The following is a 19166-nucleotide window of genomic DNA, read 5'->3' as shown; positions in this document are numbered from 1 at the left end:
AGAGACACCAAAATCAAATCATTAACAGACGTTCATGTGATTTACTGTATTCCTATGGGCTACTTAATGAATGGATCATCCTTATTTTCGAACCAAATACTAAGAACGCAGTAAAAATTTATACGGATCTGATATTCTAAAAAATATATGAAGGGAAAAAAAGGATGTATGTGAATGTTTAAATACAGCAGCTGTATGTGATAATTTCTCTTACATATAAACCCCCAAAAATCCCCGCTCCTTTCCAACCTTCACTCTCTCTTTTTGATGGCAGACACCTCCGGCGTCGCCCTCCCATCAGGGCCCGATGCTAAAAAGCGCCGGGTGTGCTACTTCTACGAGCCGTCCATCGGCGACTACTACTACGGCCAGGGCCACCCGATGAAACCCCACCGCATCCGGATGGCCCACAACCTCATTGTCCACTACTCTCTCCACCGTCTGATGCAGATCCACCGTCCGTTCCCCGCCTCCCCCGACGACATCCGCCGCTTCCACTCCGACGACTACGTCGATTTCCTCGCCTCCGTCACGCCGGAGACGCAACACGATCCGTCCACCTTCGGCCGCGACCTCAAGCGCTTCAACGTCGGCGAGGACTGCCCTGTCTTTGACGGCCTCTTCGGATTCTGCCAGGCGTCCGCCGGGGGCTCGATCGGCGCTGCCGTCCGAATCAACCGTGGGGACACGGACATTGCTGTCAACTGGGCTGGTGGGCTGCATCACGCCAAGAAATGCGAGGCTTCGGGGTTCTGCTACGTGAACGATATCGTGCTGGGGATTCTTGAATTGTTGAAGGTTCACAAGGTGAGTGGAATTCCATTTTCTTGTTTCTTTCTTCAAATGATATCTGTGCTCACCGCAATTGATAACCACACCTTCAATTGTCTGCTTCTGGTAGTGAGATAGTACACTTTTTGTGTGGTTTGCCAGTTGGGATTATAACATTGGCGACCATGGGTCCCACCCATGTGCGAATGATTTGGATAATTGAAAGGTGGGCCCTGCATGTATTGATCACTGGATTTCTTCAAACACTGAAATTCCTCATTGGTGTTCGGGTGCGTTCTGATTTTGAGAGAATTAGTTCACTGCAATGTAGCTCTGCTCAAGAGTATAAGTGTGTGATGCTCCTGTTTGAAAATTGGATATCTTGATACCAACCTAAGAGTTGGACCCGTATTCTGGCTGATGAGAGATTCGGGCCCACGACCTGAATCGAACAGTGCTCAGATAAACCTGTGGGCTCTACATGAGTAGTCGATTAGTTATTGGAGTCCACATGTGTAGTCAAAGCGTTGGTCTACAAGCTCGTAGGGTTTATTATTTAGCTAGTTGTTTGAGTTAGAGTTAGTGACTTATTGAAGAAGTTCCCCTTTAGTGTTTTGATCACTTATTATTATGATTACTACTACTACTGCTACTACCACTATTATTATTTGTGAGTCATCGAGTGCCTAATGGTGTCTGAAATCTCCAGATGATACTAAATTGGTCTAGTTTGAATGTTTATTGAGTAAGATTTGAAACGAGCCAAGATCATAAGGTTATGGCATTTTTTTTGATGGGATTTGAGGACGTTTTAGTCATTTTGATGTTTTATTAAAATATTGTCTAGAATTAGACTTAATGAATGGCTATGATTAGAGGTTTTGTTTGCTCTGCGAAGAGTGTATGTACACCTAAACACTAAACACATAAAGGCACTTTATGAATAGTTGAACATTTGAGTGAATGAATGATTGAAATCCTTCAAAAGAAAAGTGGAATAAAGGATTGAAAATTTTTCAATGCATGGAGAGATTCTATTGCGTCATGGACTGATTCCTCAGCTATTTGGGTGTGATTCTTAAATCCAGGTGATGTGATGCTAATCATATGATGTACCCCCAACCTTCTGATTTCAATGAAAACTGGGAGAAATTCCCTTGTACAAGTGGGGCTCATTATTCCCTAATCTAAATAGTTGTGAACTTGTAATGGGCTCCAAGCCTCCAAGATCAATGTTACATGCACCGAACAAATCAAAGATTGACAAATACCTAAACCTTCCAGTAGGGAGCCAAGAAAGAAATGGTAAAGAAAGGGAAAAAAAAGGTCACATAGAACCAATAAAAGGCCACATGTATACCAGATATTATCTTCAAATCTGAGGGATTTTAAGTGCATGGGCCATCCACAAACGTACCCACAATCTGGATGTTTATTGTAGTTTGACCCATGAAATGAATGGATAAGAAGAGAAGACGAAGAAAGTAGATTAATTTCTTACTGAAAATAAGAGTGGGAGATCCATTTGTTGCTGGAATTTATTTGCAGAGATCTCTTTCTCTTAGGGTTGACGAAAAGATGAGAGAAAATGTAAAGAAGAAAGAAAAGGTAAAGTAAAGAGGTAGAAGATGACTTTTTACACTAGGGTTAAAAATGGAATAGGAAAAAGTCTTTTTGAATACTGAATTCCCAAAGACACCCTTCTCAACTATTATATTATTTATTGATTGAAAAAATGAGGTGCAAATGGGCATCTTGAAACATGCATTTTTGTGAAGGGTATAAGAGCAATATTTTTTGGTCAACCACCTATTCTTGAAGTCAACAAGAACTGTAAGGATACATATGATTTTCTTTTGAAAACTTAGCCCAAGCAGCTAGGAGAAAGGCTGGGACAATGACATTGACGATGACAATGATGATGATGTTTTAGGCATAAGAATGAGACATGGTTTTATTCGTTTTAAATACTTTGATAGATTGTAAATATTATTTATTGGAAAAATTGAAAATTATAACAAGTCGAAGAATGGAAGAACCAATTCATTTAATTGGGAAATCCAATTTACCTCTGGTATTTTACTTAGGGAATAATAGGGCATTGTTGCATTGGATATATTTACTCTTTTTGTGTTGGAGTCTCATCTTCTTTTTATACAATTGCATTAGATGTAGAGATAAAGATTTTTGAAAAAAAGAAAAGAAAATATAAAGTGCAATTGATATTGGGTTGGGTTGCTTTTTTCTGTTTTGTTTCTTTTGTTCTGTTGTTTCTGTGAGCTTTTTCTCCTCTTTTACCTTCTGTCCAACCAAAAAAAAGGTGCAATTTGTAGCCCATTCAAAATTAAGAAAGATGGTAGCATGTGTTTTCTCAATCATGTAGTAATCACAACGTGGTTTCTATTTTGTTCCTGAATTTAGCTTACTTCTATCCATCCCAAACTCCAATTTATGCAATAAACTGCGTTTTAGCCATCGATGACTTTTATCTGATTCAATTGATAGCATTGTGCAGCGCGTTCTGTATGTAGATATAGACATTCACCATGGAGATGGGGTTGAAGAGGCATTTTTCACAACTGACAGGGTCATGACTGTATCTTTCCACAAATACGGAGATTACTTTCCTGGAACGGGGCATCTTAAGGACGTCGGATTTGGTCAGGGAAAATACTATGCTCTAAACGTCCCTTTAAATGATGGAATGGATGATGACAGTTTCCGGGGACTATTTAGGCCCATCATTCAAAAAGTCATGGAGGTTTATCAGCCAGATGCAGTTGTTCTTCAATGTGGGGCGGATTCTTTGTCTGGAGATAGGCTAGGTTGCTTCAACTTGTCAGTGAGGGGTCATGCGGATTGTCTACGTTTCCTTAGATCCTTCAACGTCCCTCTGATGGTTTTGGGTGGTGGAGGCTATACGATACGTAATGTAGCACGTTGCTGGTGCTATGAGGTATGTTGTATTGCTCATGACACCATTTGTCTTCCTTTTGTTCCGGTGCAGTTAGTGTTGAAGTTCCGTTGTTGCTTGTGTTTTCATTGTTGCCTTGGTGCAGACTGCGGTTGCAGTTGGGGTGGAACCTGAAAATAAATTGCCTTACAATGAATATTACGAATACTTTGGACCGGACTATACACTCCATATTGAACCAAGCAACATGGAGAATCAGAACTCACAAAAAGATTTGGAGAAAATGAGGTAACCTTTTGGCACTGCGTTACTACTTTCTTAGTCTATCAAATGATGTTATACTAATTTGTCAATGTTTACTAATGGCCAGTTGTTGGAATCAAACTCTCTGCAAATTAAGTTGAATTCTAAGATTGCAAGTGGCCAAATTGGCCATACTTGGAAACTTAAAAAATGTAAATCATATATTCATATGTTTTTTCCAATCTTTTAAATTTTTTAATTTTTAATTTTTTTAAATTTTAAATTCTTTTGCCTAGAAAAATTTTAAATGCAGAAAAAACAACACATGGCTGAGCAATACGCATTCAAATATTCACCTTAAGTCTTGGAGAGTACTGGACTAGGAAGGGACCTTCCGTTCCTAACACCCTGATGCCTGCCAGGTAGGATGATGGATCCAAACCGTCCCTCTAGTGGGTTCTGTCCATGGATATGCTACAGTTGAAAATCACTCCAACCAGACAATCTTATCTATATTGAAGGTGGTCTTTGAATTGACAATCAGAATGAAAATGATATCTACAAGAGAAACTGATGTCTAGGATCTTCCACTCACTGCGATTTTCAACCGAAGGCCATCTATGGGAAGGGCCCACTTGATGGATGACCCAGATCTGCCTTCCCACCTGTCATCTGTGAGGTATTAGGCGACAAATGGCCCTTCATAATCCACCTTTCCACTTGTCACATATCAGGGTTTGGCTGACAAACACCCTTTCCTAAACTGTTGCGATGGACTATAGTTGTCCTCATCAGATTTGATTATTCTGAAACATTCCACGGGATTCCTGTGGTAATAACTGTAAAAAGCATCTAGAGCAATCGGACATGGGAAAGATATTAGTCTTGGATTGTTAATGTTGGCATTCAAATTCATCACCCGTTATTGCATAGGATAAAACTAGCTTTGACCTTGGCCACACGATTATGCCTTTATGTCAGTAGTTCACTTCAAACCATCACTGCTGGGTTAAATTTGAATTTGTATAAATACAATCTTGGGATGCCACTTGGCTCCATTTTTTTAGGTTTATCAAGAGAATATGGAGTCGAGCTGATGGCATCAAAATTAACATGATTCCAACAAAATTCTCATTCCAGTACGCCGATGTTGTAAATTTCCTTAGGTTACTTTATCGTGAGGAAAATCCTGAACCATTGATTCTAATGCAGTCATGTCTTTCTCTTGCTTTGATCAGGAATGTGCTGCTGGAGCAACTTTCAAATATTCAACATGTTCCCAGTGTACCATTTCAGACCAGACCCCCCAATACTGAACCTCCAGAGGAGGTGGGTCTCTGCTGCAGCCTAAATATTTGAGTTGTTTTAAGGACACCTTATTTTGCATTTCATCCTAATCATTCCAGATGAATTGCTTTGAATATAGGAAGAAGAAGATATGGACCAAAGGCCAAAATGTCGTATATGGGATGGTCAATATTATGGATCTGAATTTGGGGAAGACGTGAAGCCTCGTGCCTTGAATGTTGATGCTCATTCTATGGGGAACCCTGACATGAGGTATTGTTTCTTTTCTGTGTTTCATCCCATTGCATCCTGACTTGAGTCTGAAACTTTGGAGTAGGATTTGTGGTTCTCTCTTTTTCTTTTTTCCAATAGCAATTTATTTATTATCCTCAATGATAGGAAATGGTTTAAGGTTCCCATGAATGCTGTCATATTAGGCCATGATTACATGCAAGAATGTATGTTTTTGTTATTAGTTAAAGTGAGCATTTAGACATTCAATTAAGTACTTGAAAGCTTTCTCAGTTGACTCGGCTCAAGAGAAAGTGGTAACTCTTTTCTTTTCTTCAAACTCTTTTTCTTCACCTGCCAAAAATTCACTGGAATACTGAAAGTTCTCCTTTTGAGTATTCCAAATCTCAAAAGGTTAGTATACACTTTAAGCTTTTGAAACTCAAAGATCTCATTCAATTGCTGAGGTAGTCTGGGCCCTCATTGAGTGAGTCAACTCTTTAGATTTCATTCATATATTGGTAAATGTACAGTATCTGTGGACATTTTGATGGATGGTAAGTAGCCTTCCAGCTTGCACAAACGGTGCCAACATGTTGGGTGTACCTCATCTAAGCCACCCAAAAGGTTGGGCCCACCGTGAACCCACCAGTGCACAAATCAGGCTGATCCACTCATCATGTGTGCCCCACTATACAAAACAATGGACAATCGATGGTTTCATTCAATATACATGTTTGGCCCACCTGATGAATGTGGATCCTATACAAAACAATGGACAATCGATGGTCTGATTCAATATACATGTTTGGCCCACCTGATGAATGTGTATCCACCTCATTTTCCCTAGGTAATCTTCATGGTGGGGCCAACCTTTTGGAAAGCTCAGATGTGGTGGATGCCTGACATGTTGGTGTGTGCGCAAGGTGGATGGTAACTTACAACCTATTGAGGTGTATGTGAGCATTCCTCTTGAGAAGTTATAAAATTCACAATTTTTATTAGTAATTTTCAAATATTTTTTTTTTTTGTCTTCTTTGTTTTCTTTTAACAAAATTTCAGTTGTCTCTAATTTATTTGCGCATTAATTTGTAGGAAATTAAGCATATTATTGTCCTTGGGAAACCCTGGAAATTGTTGTTTGTGCTTGATGAAATTCACTTCCTTGCCTCAAAGCCAAATGATGAAATTCGCATCTTTGCCTCAGAGCTAAATGATGAAAAATTTGTTTCCTCGCCTCAAGGCCAAACATTTTGTTTTCCCATGTAGGTAAAGAAGTGAATTCTCCTATGTAGGTAAAGAAGTGAATTCTTTTACGGGTAATCTAGGTAGAGGAGGTTTTTGTGTCTGTGCATGTGCGAGCGCGCACATGTGTGCATCCATGGCTGTAATGGATCGAAGCTTGGAAATTATCCTATGTACTCTATGAAATTCACTTGCCTTGAGGCTGAACATTTCATTTTCGCATTTAGGTAGAGAAGTGAATTCTCTTGCGTATAATTTGACCAGAAGAGGTTTGCTCCTCCTCGCTCTGATTGTGGGAATTTTATTCCAGTTTTGCTATTTTTTTTTTCTCTTTCAGGATTCAATTTTTATTTTTATTTTTTAAAGATGAGAATTTTATTGGAAGGACACAAAAGAGAACAAAGGAAAAAGGAAGAGAAAAAAAAAGAAGAAGAGAACAAAAGGCAAAAAGAAAGAAAAATAGGAATTCAACATGAAAAGAACAAAAACTAAGAAAAAACACAAAACCGCTCCATAGCAACCAAAACACTCTCTCAGAACAGAATCTAAGGTGCCTAGTCTCTGAAAAAACTAAAACTCCCGAGAAAACCGTCGTTGGAGAAACCAAAATATTCATAAAGCATCGATTATTTCCTTTTGCCCAAACAACCCATAGGACCGCCAGAAGGATAATCCATCATCCCCCCCCCCCCCCCCCCTCAAGCTCCTCCAGAGTCGGCATGCCAACTGCAAAACAAGTCATCTATCAAGTTTGGCATCACCCAAGAAGTGCCTGCCAACCTGAGGACACTCCACCAGATGTCGGAAATGAATGGGCAATGAATGAGAAGGTGATCTACAGAGTCCTCCCCTTAAAGGCAAAGAAGGCACACATTCGGGATCTGCATTCCTCTTCTACTCAAATTATCAACTGTTAATATTCTTTTTCTTCTTGTGAGATAACCGAATGCTGCTAACATAGGAGGCAGAACCATTCCGAACTGGTGTGGTAGCAAGAGGAAAAAAGCTGATGCTAACAAAGACTTGTAGAAAGATTGCACTGAAAAAAGCCCCAACTCGTCAATGACCAGTGTAAAGAGTCTTCCGATGGCGAAGAAATAGGCAAGGAAACCCCCTGCAATTGGGAAAGTAGATGAGTAATCTCCTCTAATTCAAAATCTGAGAAGTTCCTACGGAATGGAGGGGATCCATATGCCTGACCAAAGTGTTCGGGTCTGAAGAGACCGCAAACAATGTAGGATGAGATTCAGCTAGAGAACGATCACCATTCTAAATGTCTAGCCAAAATCCTATTCTGGAGCCTTTACTCAAATGAAAAGAAATTCCTTTAAACATAGCCGACGTAGATCTGGCTATTCCTCTCCACAAGAATGAAGCGCGGTAAAAGGAGGAATTCCTAGTCCACCACCTGAATCTGGTGCAACCATATTTAGTGATTATGATGTCACCACAAACTATCTTCTTCATTCCCAAACTTCCACACCCATTTGCCCAATAGAGTTTCATTAACTAGGAGGTCCTTGATGTTAGCCCCTCCATCCTCATAAGGAGCACAAACCTCTTTCCAATCGAGGAGGGAGAACGTAACACCAGACGAACCACCTTGCTAGAGGAAATTTCTACTAAGTTTATCTATCTTCAAAATCATAGACTTGGGGCATCTAAAGGATATTTCTTATAAGTTTATCTATCTTCACAATCACAGACTTGGGGCATCTAAAGCAAAATTTCTTCAGGTTTCAAATTTTAAGCAGAATGATTGAATAATGTTGGAACAAAATGTATTTATCTTCTCATGATATATTATGTAATAAGGGGGCCACTCTAGTGTACTAGTACCACCATTGTAATGGCGGAACTGGGCTGTGGGATACGCATGGTGTGTAGGGGCGGCAATGGGTCTGGTCAACCCATGTGTCAATTGGCTTGATCTGCTTCTAAGCCGAGTTCGGCCAAAGTTAGGTCAGGTTGTGGGTTGGGCTTGGGCGAAAAAAGTAGCCCATTTAGATAAATGGGTCGAGGGCTTGGGTTTAGGCAAGACAAGGGCGAAGGTGGTTTCTCCAGCCTGGACACGGGTGTGGCTGAGTTCATGCAAGACGCCTTACATTGTCGGGGCCTAGGTGGAAACACTTTGGTAAAATACCATTCACCCCCCTTGGGTCTAGGCCAACCCAACTTGACCCGCCCACATATTGAATCAATGGACCATGCCAAATGACCCGACCTGACCAAAGCCATAACCTGAAACAAAGATATCTGAATATATACGTGTATTACTCTTCTACAAGTGTGTAGATGAGATGATTGCTCAACCAACTCGCCCAACCAGACCCATGCTTTTCTTCACATGTTGTGAACAACCCAATCCAATAAGCGCGTAATAGTGAGCTCCATACAACATGAAAACTCCAAGAATAGCGAAGAAGCCTAATATGAGAGATTAAAGTGAGTGCATGGGTTTGGTTGGGTCAGTCAGTTGAGCTTGATCCGACTACAATTAAATGGGTTAGGTTTAGGCTTTAGAAATTTTAAGTGTGTCGGGTTGGGTCACCGGGTAATGGGTAGCAGGCTGGGTTAGGGCCAGATTTCTTGACCCATTTATTAAATGGGTCAGGCTTGGGCTGTCTCTGACTGGGACCCAACCCGATCCATTGCCAGGCCTAGTGGTGTGTGTGTGTGTGCACGTGCGTGTGACATCTAACCTGTCCAAAAGGTTCTCCCAATGTGTTTTCCATCCAAGTGCACTCCTCCATGATGATGGGACACCCCAAAAATCAACCCAATCCAATCATCAAGTGGGCTTCACCACTTGAATTTGGACGGTTGGGTCACTTACACGCTATGTGGATCAAACAATAAGTTGGCACCATGAAAGGAGCGCACCCCATTTGTTAAATACTGGATCCATGTATGAATTGCAATGATGGGCATGGAATTTGACACACTTTTTTTTTTGGGTGCTGAAGTGATTAAAAAACAAAAAAGAAGTATGTACAGTAGAAAACTTTCATTAACTAGCTAATGGCTCGATGAGCTTTCACTCCCACAGCTAAACACAGTATAATAACGGTTCTACCTACTGACAACCATGAGTGACAATATGACACCTAGGTGAATTGTCGACTGTGAGCGAATTATCTTATTTGAATCTGGAGAAAATTACTAGAAAAAGAAGACATCTGTGAGGTATGTGTGGAAGCTTCTTTTATGCCGCCTTGCTACCATCAGCCCCTTGGGTAGAAAAACCCCCTCTCTTAGGATTCTATAAACACATGTTAAGGCACTTAATGCATATATCTAATGTATTTCTATGGGAGTTTCATTGGGAACCAAAGTCTTGCGAGGGTTTCCAGTGTAGCTTGGACAAGAGGGGAGAAGACTTGTGGATATTCTTTGGTTCTATTGACTCTTGTGATTTGTATGAAGTAGAGATCAGGCGCTTTGGATTGGTGTCAAAGAGATAATGGGTATCCATCTGGTGCTCATGTTGATCGAAGGAGACTCATCTAATGCATTGAGATGGGTGAGAGGGATGGGAGACCGTCAATGGAGATTGGCTAACTGGATGAAGAGATTAGGGAATATTGTTGGACTTGACCTTGCTTAATTTTGGTCACACTTAGGGGGGAACTCCAAGCAAGACACTTAATCTCGAGGGGCTGTCCATAGGTCTGCTTCAAAAATTGGGGGCTCTTGCACCTTGATGTAATGTGTACTTGTTTCTCCTATAAAATTCTGATTCATCATCATATCTTAGTCTTCGTAGCAATTTGGGGTTGGCTTCTAAATGTTAACTGACAAAAGTTTTATAATCGGCTGCCCACTAGACACCAGTCTTCCTCTTTTACACAGGCTCTTGGTACTGGCCATGTCAATCGTCCACATTAATACCATTTTCAAGCCATCACGCTCTCACCAATATTACACTTAGGCTGCAAAAGGCGAGCAAGCAAAGTATGGTCATGGAGTGGTTGTTGCCAGGCAAACTGTCAAGCACAAAGTGGTTGCATGCATGAAAGGTCATGCTCAAATAGTTGGCTGCACAAAATAGCCAGGAATCTGCTGATGCATGGTTACCAAAGCCAGTCATATGCCAGCATAGTGACACCCACATTTCACATTAGCACAATAGTTCTAAAAATCAGCAACTTGTCTAGAAACTTGGCCGAGCCAACTTGACGAGATTTTCATCCAAGTCAATTTGAAAATTGCTGCTCAAAGAGATTCAGTTGAGACTTGATGAAACTCATCAAGCCTACTCACTGACTCGGTTAACTTAACGCGATTCATGGATACTAAAATGAAGTCCCTCCTTTTAAATTTTCCTCATCAAGTTTTCTACCTCAGATAATTAAAAAACCCCTCAACTCCCATAATCTATTGATTATGATCTTCCATTCTCCACATCCTCGTATCAACTCCATCCATACATTTACTAGAAAACAACTAATGAAAATCCATCATCCACCGGGGTCATCCAAATGGTGGTTTTTTTTTTTTTTTTTCATTTTGTGGGGCTGAAATTCCATTCATCCACACATTCTCCCCATTTTTATTATATTGTCTTGTAATTTTTACTTTTATTTTTATTATCATATTGTCTTGTATTTTATTTTTATTTTTATTTTTTAAAAAATTTTCATGCCCCTTTTTTGTTTTTCTAGTTTTTTCTTTTCATTTTAGAGAGAAAATAGAGTCTTAGCCGTTTAGTCAACCAGCCTGATTTTTGAATAATGATCCATGCATGATTGGGCCTCGCTATAGAGTGAGAAAAGGAAGATTTTTTTTTTTTTTAAATTTTTTAAATTTTTATATTACAATTTTCTTAAAAATTAAAAATATGAAAAATATAAATAAATCAGTTTTTTTTTTTAGAACTCATCAATTTTCCTTTTGCCATCAATGTGCACCAAGTAATACCATGTCATGATAGTGTTAAAAGATTCTTATTCTTTATTCTTTTCTTTTCTTTTTTTTTTTGTTTGTCTTTTCAGAAAATTTCTTTGAAAAACATACTATAGACTGACGAAAAAAGATATTTTGATTTCTATACATCATTCCATAATACATATAAGTCAGTGTGATCATAACTATCCATAAAAACATTACTGGTAAGTCATACATCAATTTGGTTTTTGAAGCAGTTAAGAAGTAAAAAAAAAAAGAAAAAAAAGAAAAAAGCTACATGATTTAATGTTGAAGAGAACATATATCATTTAATCTCATATAAAGAACAAATAAAATAATTTACCTTTTCTGAACGATTCTTAAGTCCCCACCGTTTTAAAAACACAAAATGAAAGCCAAGTGAAGCTTAAAATAGAAGAGAACAAGTATAAATTGAATTGTAAATTGGGAGTTGAACTGTAAATCGCAGGATTCAAATCATAGAATCGTAGGATTCATATATAAAGGGTTTCAAGGTTGGGATTCAAATTGTTTTGCTTAAAATTCAATTAATATTGTAAGTCGTAAATCGTAGGATTTTGACAACACTGCATGTGGGCCTCACACTTCAGTGGTGAAGTTACACGGCTACATGATTTAAAGATCAGAAGGTCAATCACATGGGCACACGATGTATCATCTTCTGTCTAAATATTGGGTGAACCACGATGCTGACCATTTTCTTGTTCCATTCAACCTGCGGTTGAAACAAAACAAACTTACACTTCCCGTTCAACATAAATAATTCTTTCATGAACTAAGGTCATTACTACTCAGTAGGCCTGGCAACGGGTCAGGCCCCCACCTGGATATTGAAATGGTTGGGCTGGGCGTTTGGGTTTACCCTGTTTGAAAATTTGATGTTACTAGGGCCAGGCCTGGTCCATTGGCTGAAATACTGCACAGTGAGGCCCACCTGGTGCAAGGATTTGATATCCCACACCCTTTACACAGTTGTATGTGTATCTCTTCCCTGCCTATTTGTTGACTAAGGGTTAGGATTCTTCCAAAGGATTTTTGGTGCATTTGTCATCCATGGGCTCTACTTTCTGCATTTGTACAAACTGAAAACCCACTTGGCACTGATTCAGTAAAGACATGCCAACATGGACAGGTGTGTCAGACTCGGCACATTCATTTGGTAGTTCCCACCGTTAACTAAACTAACCACTCCCTTGTCATTGGGTAGTTCAATCTTCTTCTTCTTCTTCTTCTTCTTTTTTTAAAATCAAAAATTTGTACTTTCTCTATTTTTGTTTTTAACTATTCTAACTATTTTATTTAATTTTTATATATCAAGTCAAGTCAACTGAAGACTTGATGAGTCTCTGAGTTGACCCGACCTGGCCGAACATTGAGTCAAGTTTTCAGGTTTTTGAACAATGCTTAGCACAACTATTTCCAACTGCTAGCAGAGGGGAATCATGAACAGTTCATTCTAGCACATGCAATGCTGGGCAAGCTCGTTAAGTACGCAAACATATCATCATTGCACCAAAAATGGAAAGGAGATTCTCAAGCAGGGGGTAGCATGGAGCCCATCATACATGTTTACCAAACACCACTCATTTGCTAAGACGATCATGCCGAACATTTCACTTCAGCCCAACTATTTTGCATTATGGGGAAAGGGATGTTCACAGATATTTAAGCTCTCCAACATGCATTGCAGTCCAGCTCTCTAGGCACTGTTTTAGTAGATCTTTGATTCTACTACATTCGCACTTTGAAGCTTGTATGTAAAGACTGAAATTGACTAGCTTGAAAAGATTCCAAGGTGAAGCAAAATGCATTCTTGCACTATTGAAGTCAGCAAAATGTTTAAGAGCTCATTTAAGGTGCTGAAAGATTCAATTAAGATGCGAGAGTATTGTTTGGGGATCGCTGTATCTTATCTTCTTCACCCAACCAGACATTACACTTTGGGGAGTTCTTTGATCCCCTGACTGTGTGTGACATTTCATATGCAGGCACTTAGAACTGTACACGAGGTGTATATTCTCCCATTAAACCACCTAATTGTGGGACACACTCTCTCAAGTCACAGCACCAAAATCAGATTGGCTGAAGACCGTTGTTTTATATATATAGGACTTGGATATTTTGCTTTTAACACTACAATAAATGTGCACCAATCGGCTAGTTAGCTAATGAAATAAGCATAATGTTGGGTTATGATACATCTAAGCAGGGACCCACAATTTGGACAGTTTGATGTGGATTATTTGTATTCCAAGTTTGCAATTTCTAAGTAATTTAGTAGTGCCTGTGTATCATCCATCACACTGCCAGAGTATCAAACTTTTTTCAAAGTAATTGATCGCATTTTGTTGGATTTTCAGTCCTCTATCCAGTAGACTCTCTTGACCCTGTATCATCTCATGGAGGTCCATTGACTTCTGCCAATTGGAGTCTGTATAAAACCTTTCTTTTCCCCAAATGGCCACAAGAGAATAGGTAGCTTAGACATGCATTACAGTAAAGTATTGAATACTTTAGGTAGTTCCTATGCTTTCAGATAATTTCTCGTGAGTTTTTCGTTATTTTAATTTATTTTTGTTTACACAGAAGCGTCAAAGCTGAAACCAAAGAGGAACCTTTAATCAAAGCAGAGGAAACTTGATGCGGAAGTATGAAAAAAAGAAGAAGAAGAAAAGCTGAAGCCAAAGATGAAGAAACCTTACATGCTTGTCATCATGCCATTTCTCTTTCATGAAGAAGCTCCTTTGAGTTGGATTCTGGTCCACTTCTCCATTCCTCTAAATCATCGATCTGCAATTCAAAAATCATCATCACAATTCTGTGAATTTCTCTCTCAGTAAATGCACATGGATGCGATCCTGGATCTTTTCAAAGGGGAGTCCAAGGACTGCATTTTCTCTGAATCATTGGATTGTTAGCAACTCATATTCCTTTTATATTGTTTTCATGGGCCAGCGAAGAATGACAGGTTAAGGTAGGGATTAAAAAGTGTTGTTGTCATCCAATTATTTCTCCTGAAAAATACCCATACTAACATGAGTAGGAGTTGAATTCACATTACTGACTCTATGCAATGCATCTGTAAAAGATAACTCATGACACTTGTGTGGTTTCCTTCTTCTCCCTTTTTTTTTTTAAATTTTTTTTTTTTTTCAGTAGTTCAAGGTGTACACGTATAGAAAACACAGATATTGCAGAAGGATGATACCAAACATGATCAGCTTTTTGAGTTTCTTTAGTCTTTTGTTTTTCTCTCCAGTGCCTAAGCCGGCAAGGGTGCGGGGCCTGTACGTCTACAAGCAAGCATATCTTGCAATATAACACATGTTTGACGTGTGTGGGATGTTTAGATCTGTTCAAACATGGCTTTCACTCCTCAGTTGGGCCAGTGTACAAAAGAAATGGAAGGCTATTTAGCCGTCTGTCAGTTTTGTATATTGTGTTTCAACTGAGTGAAACAAACAGCTGTCTACATTGGGTCCAACTCTCTGGACCATCTAAGTAGTATTTGTGGACAGTCATCACTCATGTGCAAGGTTTGAGGATGCATGTTTCTGTTCTTGAGCCTCTTTGATTATCATATGCGCATCAGATTCATTTCATCAATTAACTAGTAGGTCCACCAAATTACACTTTGTCCGGAAGTAGACAATGAGCTTTTATTTGATACTCTGCCCCCGTTTTCATATGCTTGTGCAATAATGGACACTTGTTGGTTAAATCCGATCATTGTTAATTCTCATTTTAGCTGTCCATTATCCACTAATGGGACAGGTTGGGCATTGATTTGGTGCAGTGGTTGGTTTACAGTCCATCTGAAGTGAGGCCTGTTATTGGGCAGTTTGATTTAAATTAAATACACTTGTACAATTTCAATGTTCCTGCATATGAACTATACCATTCTACTAGTGTATTGGAGTTTTTCTAATTTGTTTGTTTAGAGAGAGAGAGAGAGAGAGAGAGAGAGAGAGATGGTCAATCATGGAAAAGAAAATGATCCTTTGGTGTGACAAGTTCTTTGGTTACACTCTACCCAAACAGAGGCCTTGCCAGCTTGGGAGCATGGAAGTGGGTGAATGGGACATCTCCATGGACATGCTTTCCTGTCGGGGGAGTTTGATTTCTTGAATTCGCCATTGTTTGCATTTCTTCCACCTCCATTCCCTTAGGAAACACGCCGGACTCTTTATCTCATTCATCTCATCTATCACGACTCTTGGTCCACGACACCGCCTGCTGCTATTATATACTGGAGAGGGAGGGCGGCACATGTGTCAGAGATCCTGACCATTCATCAGGTAAGGTACACAGTAAACATCGTGTGGCTAAAAAATAATGTTTGTCAGCCATTTATATAATTTCAATGGCTGAAAATGAACTGTGTGGGTCTTGCCAGGCACGCAGCCTGTATGTGATCAGATCTCACGTTATAAATGGGCAGTTTGAAAATGAGAGTACCAACGTGGGGCCTACCTTGATACATGTATTCTATGTCCATGCCGTCTAGGTCAGTTTAGAGCATGAGCCCAAAAATGAAGCAGATTCAATTCTCAGGTGGACCATACAATAGGAAACAGTGGTGATTGACTATTAATAGGCCACTAAAGTTTTGGATCAAGCTAATATTTGTTTTTATTCCCTTTGTCTGGGATTTATGTGACCTTATCAATAGGTTGGATAACAAATTAAACATTAAGGTGGGCCTTAGGAAGTTGCTTTCATCTCCATTGTTTCTTAGAGTTCTTAGAGTATGGTTCACTTGAGATTTGTACTTTCTTTAATTTTGAGATTATTCCATGAAATGATCTGAAAAAGCGCATGGACATCATGTATAAAGAATTTATACATCAAGGTGGGCCGCACAGTATGGGGCCACACCTAATCCACTCCCTCCCCTGTGAGTGTGTGCTTTCACTGTGAAAGGGGGTTGCTTTGATTACCAACAGTTTTTTTTTTTTAATTTTTATTTTAAATATTAAAGACGCATAGTATATCCGCTCCTTTGAAGGCAAGACTATTCCCTAGGGATACCCACAATCACATGTACTGGGTAAAGCCAGAGAAGGGAGTTAAACCCACACATGTAGGGAGCAAACAGTCGGTGATGGCTGCTCTCTCAAAAAACCCCGTTTGATCTTTAAATGTAACGATGTAATGTGCATTGGCAATATGAAGAATCCTTCTGTTGTTGGACTGTTATTTCATGATGAACCGGGTAAAGGGCTGACAATAGAATAACCGGTCGGCAATTCACATGAAAAATGGGCCACCGGCTAGTGGCAATCAGCCCCCAGCGAATTACATAATGCCTGCCCACACTAATTTCATTTCCAACAGCTAATTTCTTGTCTATCATTTTCATTTCCACATTTCTTTCCAACAGTTGAAAACGAGCAGACGGCACTTGAAATGGATATAACATCACAATCTTTATGGAAATTCACAAAGACTCACAAACAACGAAAATTGGTTTCGATTTCTCCAATTTTCCTTGAAACTGTATGTCCATGGATCTCTTTAACTTCCAAAAAAAGAAAAAGAAAAAAGAAAAGTAGGCACTCCCAGATTGGTACGTACACAATTTCTTCTCAACTGTGGGGCCCACCTTATATTCGTATCAGATGTCCTACACACTTGCTGGGTTACCACGTATGCCTTTTGAGTAAAGGTTGGTGTGGTAGTCAGCAAAATACCTGTACTATAATAAGAGTGTGGGGGCCTGCCAAACCTGAGATTCCTATTAAAGGCAGGGAAAGGGCATTGGACAGTAATGGCCTATTTATTGTACGTTTAGGCAGGAATTCCTGCCTTCAGTTCAGGCGATTTTTTGTGTTCTTTTCCAACTGATCAGGTGTCATCCAGGTCTGCTCACCCTAACCCCCTCTATTGGTGGGCCAACAAATTGATGCTTAAGATCGTAAATGTAGCAATGGTTCACATTCAACAAAGAAGGCCAAATATTCCATAGTTAGGATTGCTAGATATTCAGCTTAATGCTGCAGAAATAGTGCCTGAATGTGGGTTCTATCTGAATCTGACTGTGTCCAAATCTAGAATGGCACACTCATTAGGTGGGCCACACATTGATTCAATCAACAGCTAGGAAAATAGATGTTCATATTTATCATGTGGATCCAACATTAATTTTTATTATCCATCCCTCTCAAAAATCACTTTGATCCAATGATTTTAATAATCCAATCAATGGCTACAGAAATGGGATTCAATCAACAGCTAGGAAAATAGATGTTCATATTTATCATGTGGATCCAACATTAATTTTTATTATCCATCCCTCTCAAAAATCACTTTGATCTAATGATTTTAATAATCCAATCAATGGCTACAGAAATGGACAAACTGTATTAATTATACTGAAAATGGTTAAATCATTGATGTGAATCAGTGCCCGGCTAATGTGGGGCATTAGTTTTTATTGCCCAACCATTAACAAGGACTATCTATCACGTGAGGCCCACCTTTGATTGTCCTTTTAAAATTCAGGAAATGGATGCTCTATATTCCATTGATTATGCTAGAAGGTTCGATGATTAATATGGATCTTGGGCATCATGAGACACCTGCCCTTGATTGCCTGTCCCTCTAAGGCTTGACTTTTGATTCAACCATCTAGTTTGTGGGGCCCATTTCCCAGCCCCTCCTAAAATCGTTTCAACCAGATGATGTCAAGTTCCTAACCATTCAATCAATGGCTACAAAATAAAAGTTTCATATAGATTATGCTAGAAAAGAAAATTAGTCCGGTAACTGATTTGGAACGCAATTCAAGTGGGACCCACTTATGTTGATCACCATCTAAGCCTTATCCAAATTAATTGAGGTTGGCTTCAAGAATCCTGTTCCAAGTTGTTATTACAGGAGTCTTGAGTTCCCCGGGAAGAAGGATTCACTGCCAAAGCATCATCCAAACATTGGCCAAATGTTCAAATTGGACCGAATGCTAACACAGGTTGCTGGATTAAAATTCCAGATTACAGTGATCGGTGCCGTTGATCTGGTAGGCCGACTTTTAGATACCCTGTAAGTCAAAAATTGCAATTGTTGGCTGACCATCCAGTCGGTAAGTTGCTGGTTGAATGTGGACCATTTTCATTCTGTTTTTGGTACTTGTTGAGCCATTTCAGTTGGATCAGCGGCTGGCAGATGGATGGTTGAAGAAAGCTGAGGGGATTCCCGCTGATAGGGCCCTTTCTAGTATAATAAATATGGGCAGTTCATTTCCTTTTCAAATGTCAGAGGGCTAGATCATCTGTTCAGGGTGATTTTTTTAGGAGGATAGACAATCCAAGGTAGACTACATGTTGATGAATGGTCTAAATCAATGACTCTTTTTAGTAAGATAAATATAAACCATCCAAACTGGAAACCTATGAATTAAATAAGAAAAATCAGACAATAGATCCTCTATTCAAGGGCCTGTTTTGCATCTATTAGTTAATCCAATAGGAAAGAATTAAGATTTTTTTGTTATAGCACTTATCTTATAGTAAATACATTTGGTGAAAGTCAAACCATATAGGGGATT

The 19166-nt window shown here is 39.4% G+C and overlaps 1 protein-coding gene across 4 annotated transcripts; it reads left to right on the top strand.

Moving 5' to 3' along the window:
- The first annotated feature begins 235 nt into the window (after nt 1-235).
- Nucleotides 236-14732, top strand: LOC131237905 (histone deacetylase 6). Of its 4 annotated transcripts, none has more exons than XR_009167459.1 (7): nt 236-807; nt 3287-3727; nt 3831-3973; nt 5167-5257; nt 5355-5488; nt 13981-14095; nt 14207-14732. XR_009167459.1 is itself a non-coding variant. In XM_058235961.1 (6 exons), the coding sequence occupies exons 1-6, from the start codon at nt 268-270 to the stop codon at nt 13026-13028; spliced, it is 1368 nt and encodes a 455-aa protein (XP_058091944.1). In that variant the 5' UTR covers nt 236-267; the 3' UTR covers nt 13029-13439. The 4 variants fall into 4 exon arrangements, 2 of the variants coding, with proteins under 2 accessions (XP_058091944.1, XP_058091943.1); XR_009167460.1 differs by lacking the exon at nt 13981-14095 and adding an exon at nt 6297-6401 and having other exon boundaries at nt 237-807; XM_058235961.1 differs by lacking the exons at nt 13981-14095; nt 14207-14732 and adding an exon at nt 13010-13439.
- The last annotated feature ends 4434 nt before the right edge of the window (nt 14733-19166 follow it).

This window comes from Magnolia sinica, chromosome 2 (genome assembly GCF_029962835.1).
Source record: "Magnolia sinica isolate HGM2019 chromosome 2, MsV1, whole genome shotgun sequence".
Classification (NCBI taxonomy): Eukaryota; Viridiplantae; Streptophyta; class Magnoliopsida; order Magnoliales; family Magnoliaceae; genus Magnolia; species Magnolia sinica.
This window is presented reverse-complemented; position numbering and strand designations above follow the sequence as displayed.